The 9,588-nt window shown below is 40.8% G+C and overlaps 1 protein-coding gene across 2 annotated transcripts in view; it reads left to right on the top strand.

Moving 5' to 3' along the window:
• The window catches only part of poldip2 (polymerase (DNA-directed), delta interacting protein 2), a 25,852-nt gene extending 16,264 nt beyond the window's left edge, over positions 1-9,588 (top strand). Inside the window, exons 2-11 of one of the 2 annotated variants that reach the window (XM_005944699.3) lie at positions 3,787-3,862; positions 4,727-4,824; positions 4,921-5,020; positions 5,242-5,317; positions 7,330-7,437; positions 7,799-7,935; positions 8,148-8,174; positions 8,264-8,389; positions 9,112-9,191; positions 9,284-9,588. In XM_005944699.3, coding sequence (XP_005944761.2) covers positions 3,787-3,862; positions 4,727-4,824; positions 4,921-5,020; positions 5,242-5,317; positions 7,330-7,437; positions 7,799-7,935; positions 8,148-8,174; positions 8,264-8,389; positions 9,112-9,191; positions 9,284-9,398 — 943 coding nt within the window. In that variant the 3' untranslated portion in view covers positions 9,399-9,588. Of the gene's footprint in view, positions 1-3,780; positions 3,863-4,726; positions 4,825-4,920; positions 5,021-5,241; positions 5,318-7,329; positions 7,438-7,798; positions 7,936-8,147; positions 8,175-8,263; positions 8,390-9,111; positions 9,192-9,283 lie in introns of both variants that reach the window. The other variant, XM_005944698.3, reaches the window with a different exon arrangement.

The raw sequence follows: 9,588 nt of genomic DNA, 5'->3' as shown, positions 1-9,588 counted from the left end.
ACGCACAAGGGTTAGGGTTAAATTTAAAAACTGTACTTTTGAGTTAAAATATATATTTATAATTTTAATAAATGACAAATTAAAAAGGCATGAACTTTTTATTTTGTATCGAAAAAATATCGAACCGTGACACCAAAGTATCGAACCGAACCGTGAATTTTGTGTATCGTTGCACCCCTAGTGATTTCCTGTGACTGTTCTTGGTCAGTCGTTTTTGTAGTCACTATCTAGACTTTTGTTTCTGTAATTTGAGGTCATCACATTTTTTATTGTATAGATTTTATACGTCATAAGCATAAAAAGCACCCTTTTCATTTCGGTTGTTTTATATTGTCTTGTGAATTATTGCTTGATGTCCTTTTTTGTTGCTATGATCTTTTGTTAAAGGTCTAGTGTTGACCACAGAGAGACTTACTGTGACTGTAGAGTCATTTGTGAAAAATCTCTGTGTAGAACTAATGGTTAAAAAGTAGTTGAAATAAAACCTTTCATTTCATTCAGGTTTTTTGTATTCAAAGAAGGGGAAAAAAGAACATTGAATGGTCGATTTGAATGCGTATACCAGTGCAATTTTAGGCTCTATATGGATTTTGGAGGTTAAACATATCACTGTGTATATATGGTGATGTAGCCAAAAAAATATTGTGATTTTTAGATTTTCCTCATATTGCCCAGCCCTACTTTAGAGTCCATCTGAAAGAGGAGGATTTACCAGCATTGCCAGCATTAGTTGAGCTGCACTTGATGTTGTTACTGCTTCCAACCTATGGCGTCAATTCAGTACATGTTTAACTACACAGTAAACATTTGGGAAGATTCTTCTTCAGTGGTTTGGCAGTTTTGAAAGAATTTAGTAGCACAAATATAGGCTTTGAAAAGTTATTCAGCAATATCTGCGTTATCCTGATAGTGTATTGTATTATTTCCTTATTATTAATGCTGGCACTGTCATTTTAGTGAAGAGAACAACTGAGAGACCCTTAAAACATTTGGTGCTGCAGTTTGCAGGCTGCACAGAAGCACTGTCTTATTAACATCATTCAGACACCTGTTGGCTCCCTGTCAGTATCTCAGTTTTGTGTGTTAATATTTGCCTCTCCTGTTATTTAGGACTTAAATCAACCCAATACTTAATCGTTGATGATTGGTGGACTGATCTTATACAGTCAGACCTGGTAATGGGAGAGTTACCTTGGTGTAAATAAAGTTAATTGTCTTACTGCTGACAGGCTTGTACCAAATATTATATACTGAAACTAAAAATGGAGTTGTATTAACCACCGACAGCATTGCAGCAACCACAAAAGCAGTATTTCTTTAAGATTAACACTTCATCTAGTTATTCTTAATTTTAAAATTGGGCATATAATTCCCCGGGTCATTATCAGGCCTTAAAATTCAGTACAGGCTTGCAAGTATTAACTGTAAAGCTTGTATAATATTGTAAATTTATACATGACTTCAGTGATCTAATGTACAGTAAGACTGGCAAGAAGAGCCGTGAGCTGACATCCAAGCACTCTGCAATCTTTCCCTGTCTCTGCAAGACTGGGATGTATCAGGAAGACTCAGTAGCAAACACAGGCAGGAATCAGAGATGTGTGCTTGGAAGGAATCCAGGCATGGACTAGCTGGTTAAAAATATATGAACTGACATTGTTTGTGCTCAGGAAAAAAATGCTGAAAGGACGTGTGTAAGCAGGAGTGCCAGTGAAGTTGATGTTAAACAGGTTAACGTGTCATCTCTAGTAGAAGCAACAGAAAAATTAAAGTTTCAGATTAACTGGATCAGTATGTATCTGTAGCTCAAATTTATAATGGAACTGCTCTGTAAACTGTGAAGTGTTGATATGACACAAGGAACAGAGCCGCAATGGAGACAATAGAAAAGAGAGCCAGCAGACAAGAAAGTAGAGTTGTGTCAGGTGAGGGAGGGAGATGAAACACAACCTACTGTAAGAAAAGACCGTAGTAAAGCTCCCAAGGAGTAGTGAAGATTTTAACTTTGCTTACTGCTCATGCTTTTATTGTACTGTAGCTCTGGCTTTCAGTCTTTTTCTAGATATTCTAAATGTTTATTAATTAGTTGTGTGGACAGTGAAATGGTTAGCTCATTATTGATTTCTCAGCTTTGGTTTCACGTCCTCAATGGTCACCAGTGAAAGCCCAAAGATTGCAGCTGTGGACAGAAAGAGAGGCAGAGTGTGCTTGATTTATCTGTTCTGTGAGAGAGAGTAAAGGTGGGTGGACAGGTGGGTGAGTGCCCACACGCTGGTTGGAATAGCAGCGGTGAATCAGCACACTCTTGTATCGTTAAGATTTGTTTATGCAACCTTTTCCTTGTGTAATGATATCTGATGACATACTGATATTTTTATATTTTTACCAAGCTTTTCTGTGATATGTTGACTGCTCAATGGCACAAATCCCCAACCCAAATGGATGGATAGTGACATGGATAGTTTCTGTTCTTGGCAAGGCGTGTTGTTGACAAGGGCTAGCTGTTGGCTGAGGCTGGGTCCAGAGTTTGTAGCAGTGTGGCTAAATTTAGATTGGCGATTATCTGTGGACAGTGTATCGACTTGTCTCAGATTGCTGCACAAGTAGAAAGTGAAGAGGAGCCCAGAGGGGTTAAAGAGTAACTTAGGCCAGTTGTGCATGTTTGCATAGGCTCATTCTTGTTCTCATCATTTGACATCTTTAAAGTGTTCATCCATATTCTAAAGTCTTTGGGCTGGAGGCTATCCCAGCAGCACAGAGACTGCACCACCCTGACCTCAGGGCAAATACTGCACTCTCTTGTTTCTTATTAGTGGGACAACAACCCTAACCTGTTTTGATAAAACATTGTCACCAAGTGGTTACAGTTTCACAGGTTCGTATTGCAGTTAGTTCCTTTTTTTTTTTTTTTTCCCCCCCCCCCAAAAAGATCTGCACTCAAAACACTCTTTCACAATATAGTTTACCATCTCCACCTCAAGACAGATTTATCTGGTAAACTCTGGCATTTTAGCACTGAGTGGCCATTATACCCCCTGCAGTTTTTGGCACTTCCACGTTGACTCAATTTTCAGCCCTCTCTCGTCATGATTGACATTTCTGCCTGGATTGCATCTGAACTTGGTTTGTCTTTCAAGCAAAGTTGAGATGGTCACCCATCAGAGCTGAGTACAGTATTGTCCTCCCGATCTTACCCAGAGGTATTCATTCAGAATCTGCATGTTCGTTGTTTTGTAACCATATTTCTAATAAAAGCAGCTTACCTTGTGATTATTCTTGTGCAATACAACTTGTCCAACTTGGTGTGTAATATTAAATCTCCCCGTCCATATATCCACCTCATTAATCCCTGCTCTTCATTTCTGTTGTGAAGATTAGCTTTGCAGGAAGCACAGAATAAGAGTGTTATTTATATGAAGTGACCAGCTGTTGTTATCGGTGCCAACACGTATTGTTTGTTTTGTTCTGAAATAATGATGGGGGCATGGAGTTTGAGTCGAACTGTATTTGAACAAAACACCTCAACGGTCAAGTGTTAACAATATTATCAAACTGTGATTGAGATCAGGGCTGAAGAGAGTCTGCAGGACCTGTCTTCCTATAGGGCTTAATGCATATTTTTTCCATAGGATGCCAAATTCCAAATTGCTGTCGTTGCATCTATGGAATTTCCCGACCCGGTGTGCTGTCCCATACATGATGATTTGTTGGTTCAATTTTTGTGTAGCATGCAGACCCACACAGAGTTCAGAGTGTAATGATGTTGCCTGTTTTTGGCAGGAACAGGCCTGAGGGGAAGATTCTAGAGACTGTGGGAGTGTTTGAGGCTGTGAAGCAGCACGGCAAATATGAAACCGGACAGGTAAGACCTTCACAATTTCTTCATGCTTATACTGAAGCTGGTTTGATGATCTGGTTTAGCTCATGTTCCTTCTCTTGTATTAGACAGATGACTAACATAAATTTCATAGGCCCTTCTACTGCACACAGACCATTACAGTGTTACAGAGTTAGATTACTCTGTAGCCTTGGTGAGTTTGGGCTAGTGGCTCATGAAGCAGTTCTCTGCCTGCTGCAGGTCACAGCAGACCTCCAAAGCAGTGCACTTGGAGTTTGAGAGTGGGAAGAGGCTCTGGACCAAAAAAATAAGTTCCATATGAGAATATTACAAAAAAATGTTAAAATTGGGGGGAGAATATACTTTAGAAGCCTGCCCAGGGAGGCTGCATGTGGAACTGCTTAGTTAACATAACTCCCAGAGATGAATAAGAAATGCCCTTTGACTACCGTGTGTGTGTGTGTGTGTGTGTGTGTGTGTGTGTGTGTGTGTGTGTGTGACCCTTGCATGACTTTCTTTCTTTGTTCTTTAATCTTATTACTTTAGTGGTCAGACTTTAATTCCCTACTCTGGCACTGTATGGTGGATCTTAAGTAGTGCAGAACAAAGCAACAGTGTGGAGAGGATAGAAACAGCTCTGCTCCAGTGTTCAGCATTACTGCCCATACCTTTATCTATAGTTGTACATGATGAACGACGCCAGAACAGTGAGTGAGAGAGAACAGGCCTATGAAACAGTTTATGTAACTTGGTGTTGTCCATATAACCTGTTTGCATCATCTCTTCTAGTGACTGTAATCCCATACAACATTGTGTGTATTGAGCGTCCTACATCTATAATTTCTGAAAGCCTTATCTTGTCGTTGTTGTTGTCGGGCTCTCCCCTAGCTGTTTCTCCACAGCGTGTTTGGCTACAGAGGCATCGTCTTGTTTCCATGGCACGCCCGCCTCTATGATCGAGACATCACCCCTCCCATGTCTGACAGGTAGGGTGGTCTGGGCTAAAATGCCCATCTCAGCTTGACTTTCTGCGTGGTTGTTTTGTGTGTTGTGTACTGAATTTGTAGTGCTTCTTCCTGTAGCAAACCTGAGCCCCCAGGGGCCCACGGCTCCAAGGAAGTGAAGGGGAAGACTCACACTTACTACCAAGTCCTCATTGACACCAGAGACTGCCCTCATATAGTAAGTATAACTTGTGCTTGTACCGAGATCAGGTAGTTATTCAGAGCGTCAACCACTGTCTTGAGCTCAATTGTGGACACAGTCTGTGTGATCTCAGGCAGTGCAGTGGGTGGAAATGTTGCTAGGTGACAAACCCTCCACTGTGGTGGACTCAAAACTGTAGGTATTTATTAGTGTTGAGGTCTGCAGGTATGTAACTGTTGGTCTGTGCGCTGTGACAGTCTCAGAGGTCCCAGACGGAGGCAGTGACGTTTCTGGCCAACCACGATGACAGCAGGGCTCTGTACGCCATCCCAGGTATGCACACTGGTCAGGAGCCACTCACTCATACATCTGACTCACATTCTGTTTGTTTTTCATTTATTTCTTATGGAGGCTTTTGTCATAATAAAAGACGGGAGATAGCTGGTGATTAGGGCTGGGAATCGTCACTGATTTCTAGAATCGATTCAATTCCGATTCACAAGGTCCCGAATCGATTTGATCCACGATTCGATTCAATTCAATTCGATTTGAATCTGGGAAATTTTGACAGCCAGAAATATTATAATTCAGATCAGTACATTTACATATTTACAAGCTGACACACGCAAGACTTTATCAAAGGTGTGAGCATCACAGCAGATGCCTTTGTGTCAAAGTAGCTGAGGATAAAACACAGAAAAACATGAAGGTGATTTTCCTGGCCTGGGATTTTATAAAAATATTCTGCAGTAGATCAAAAACGAAAGAAAACCATTAATCAACACATGAACATTACCTCTGAAGTTACAGCGGTTTTATTAGAGACACAGCTAAGCGTTTTGCATTTTGCATAATTTTAAAAAGCTTAAATTTGTTCAGTATTGAACGGCAGAAATTAGAGATGTGAGATGTCGCCTTTCTCACAGTCGGGGCTGAAAGCCGACAGATCAGAATCAGCGAGCTGTCGGCTTTCAGCCCCGACTGTGAGAAAGGCGACATCTCACTGATTCTGATCCGCGGGTTTTGTCTTTGTGCAGAATCTGTGTTGCTGCTCTCATTTACTGTCTTAGCTGTTTGGTGGTTGTTGAAATTTTGTGATCTTTCACCTGAGATTCTGGCATTTCGGGCAAAATAAATTTATATTGAAAAATAGATTCAGGATTTTAATAAATCGATTTTACATTATCCAAGCCAGAATCGATTTTAATCGATAAATCGATTATAAAAACCCACCCCTACTGGTGATGTCTATCTTGGGGTCTTACAGTTGGCATTAGAAACTGGCGGTCATACTTTAAGCATTAAATTTGAGTCTGGCCAGAATAGAGCACACCTTATTTTTACACAGTCACATCCAACCTGCTGTCAGAGAGAAAAGGGCAAAAAAGCAGCTGGTGTTCTTTTATTAGTGCTGAGGAAATCACGTAATTGACTCAAAATGTTCAAATATTGAATTCTGTGAAAAGAGCATTTTTGATAATGGTAGTTATTAGGGCTGGGCCATATCATACCGGTCACGGTAATACCGGTATAATGTTGGGCAACGACAAGAAAATATCGCGATAGAATATGGGTAAAACGCACATGCGCTGTGCCTTTGTTTTCATACGCACATGGCGAAAAAGGCACTGCGGCGACGGAGAATGACAAGGGCGAAAGCGGATCGTTGAATGAAACAGATGAACCAGAATTGGTTTGTAAAAATGCTGCAACTTCAGTGGTGTGGAACTGGTTTAGCTTTCGTCCATCAGATACACAACAAAGCACTATTTTTGGTAGAGCATGCTAGCAGACCGTCGTTATTACCGTGTTTTTTTGGAAAATACGGCACACTTAAAATCAATCCTTTGATTTTTCTGAAAGTCGACAGTGACCTTAACCCTGGACATTGGCTGACATATCCTCAGCATAACAGTGTATAATATCCATAAAACTTAAAAAGAGCTTATACACACGCAATATGGTAATATTATGTTGAAGCACAGCACGTATCACTCCGCGAGGCTCCTCCCTACGATAGACGTAATGCTCTGACAACCCATCAAGTGGTGCAATGTCCACTGGAAATGCCTTTTGGTTAAACTGTCAGCAAGGAATTTGCACTGTTACATTTTTATATAACTTTAATGCACATAAAAAACAGCTGCTTGTTTAAGTGAAAATAAATTGATGGGGGTTTTTTTGCACTAATAAAGTTGTGGAGTTGTAAAGTATTTTGTCTAGTGTCAATTATATCGTCAGTTATATCATTATCGCAAATTTTCAAATGTATATCGTGATAAATATTTTTGGTATCGCCCTGCTCTAGTGGTTATGATGGTTCTGTTTCTGGCTTTCCTCTTCAGGTCTGGACTATGTGAGCCATGAAGACATTCTGCCTTATAACTCCACAGAGCAGGTCCCCATCCAGCATGAGCTATTTGAGCGCTTCCTCATGTACAACCCTTCAAAAAGTAAACGCAGATCTTTTTTCAGCTCTGTGGTTTTGTATAAGTCCACTAGGTTTCTTCTATATCTAACAGATGTAGTCGACATGTTTCCTTCCATAGCATTGTTGTTTCATAAAGTTGTGACAGACCTACATATCTTATGTGACGATCCTCTGGGCAGTTTCATGAATAAAGGTGGTGGTAATTTCTGCAGGATTGAGTGCTTGAGTGGCAAGTTTTGTAATGTTAAAGTTTATGCCTCCTATGTGAAACTGTCATTTGTAGTTTGACTTTTGGTTCCGATCCTTATAAGATCCACTCAATGGCCACCTAGAATGCCTAAGAAGCAGACTATTTTTAATGTGACTGTTTTTTGTTTTTGTAGCTCCTCCATTCACAGCCAGAGACACCCTTAAAGCATGGCAAGAGAAGAACCACCCCTGGCTGGAGCTCTCAGACGTCCACAGAGAGACAACTGAGAACATCAGAGTCACTGTCATCCCCTTCTACATGGGAATGAGGGTAGCTGGATCTTTACGGATATTACTTATATATTATTTGTTATTGCAGCACAGCCTGAGCCCCACCACCTCTCAGCTCAAACACATTTCATTGGTGTTATTAGGTGTGCTTGGCAAGATGTTGGCTTACAGCCTGTTTCTTTTTAATTTGTAGGCTTAAATGCTCCTCTGTAGTTTGCTTGAAATCTAAGGTTAATTCTTTGTTGTCCTTAGGAGGCCCAGAACTCTCATGTTTATTGGGTGAGTAGTTTGATATTTTATCATGTAAATTAAAGACAGTGAAACACAGAAATAAACAGCTCGAATCTGTTTGTGTTGTCTTCCTGCAGTGGCGCTACTGTATCCGTCTGGAGAACTTGGGCAACGAGGTGGTTCAGCTGAGAGAGAGACACTGGAGGATCTTCAGCCTATCAGGAACTCTGGAGACGGTCCGAGGACGAGGTGTCGTAGGCAGGGTGAGCATGCTTACAAACACGCTGTGGTAGACAGCAACGAGATGTGGAGTTGGACAAACGCAGCCGGCCACAGAACGACAGACACGATTAGCAATGACACACGATCAATCCCTCTAAGATAATACTATTACATTAGTAATATTACACACCATATATGCATGCATGTCATATATTATATTATATTACTTGTTTTTGACACTGAGGTATGTAATAGACTATGTGCACGTTAGCATATGCTACTTCCGGTGCGGAAACTCCTGTGGGGAGCTTTGTTTCCGGTGTCCTATTCGCGCCTTGTTTACGGTCCAAAACATGTTAAGCAAATAAATGAATCAAGCAGCGATTTACATTGGATTATAGAATTCTGATCTCATGCTTCATAAGACGTCCTTTAACCAAACAAAGTCCACTTAAAGGACATCTGAGATGTAATTTTTTTTTTTTTTTTACTGTATTCTTTCATTACGTATCATTACATTGCATATTACATATCATATTAAAAATAAACATGCATGACTGCTGCAAAGGCCTCAACACCAGAGTATGAATGATGAATCTTTTCAAGACCCCAGTTCTGATATGATACAGATGCCTTGGCTCCGCTTGTCTGTTAGTATTTTGATCTGATTCCAGAGTTGAATGAACAGACTGTCGTCCTGGCTGTGAGGAGGAGACTGTCGCGTTTGTTTAGAAATGCTCAGCTCTTTGTACTTGCCTAACAGGAGCCGGTGTTGTCTAAAGAACAGCCAGCCTTCCAATACAGCAGCCACGTGTCTCTACAAGCCCCAAGTGGTCATATGTGGTGAGTCTACATCTACCTCTTTCTTCACATGCTATAAAATCCAAAGTATTTTCAGCTTTTCTCACTTAGTGTTTTTATTATTGTTGTTTTAGGGGAACGTTTCGCATCGAAAGAACTGATGGTTCCCACTTTGATGTCCGCATTCCTCCCTTCTCCTTGGAGAGCAACAAGGATGACAAAGCGCCTCCTGCTGGCTACACATTTTAAGTGTGTGCTACCACCCTCAAGCCCGGGATACGCTGCCAGTCCTGCTTGTGTCATTATCTAGAGTTGCCCCTGACTTGTAACATTGCTTCAGCCTTCAACCTGAGTCTAGCATCAGGAAAGCTAAGCAAAGGGGAAATTATTAGCAGTTTCTAGATTATCTAAATGCAGGCCCACCTTGCGTATTTTCTGC

This window comes from Haplochromis burtoni, unplaced genomic scaffold (genome assembly GCF_018398535.1).
Source record: "Haplochromis burtoni strain Fernald_Lab_line unplaced genomic scaffold, NCSU_Asbu1 Contig_417, whole genome shotgun sequence".
NCBI lineage: Eukaryota > Metazoa > Chordata > Actinopteri > Cichliformes > Cichlidae > Haplochromis > Haplochromis burtoni.
The sequence above is the reverse complement of the archived record's forward strand: the minus strand, read 5'-3'. Positions and strand labels throughout refer to the sequence as shown.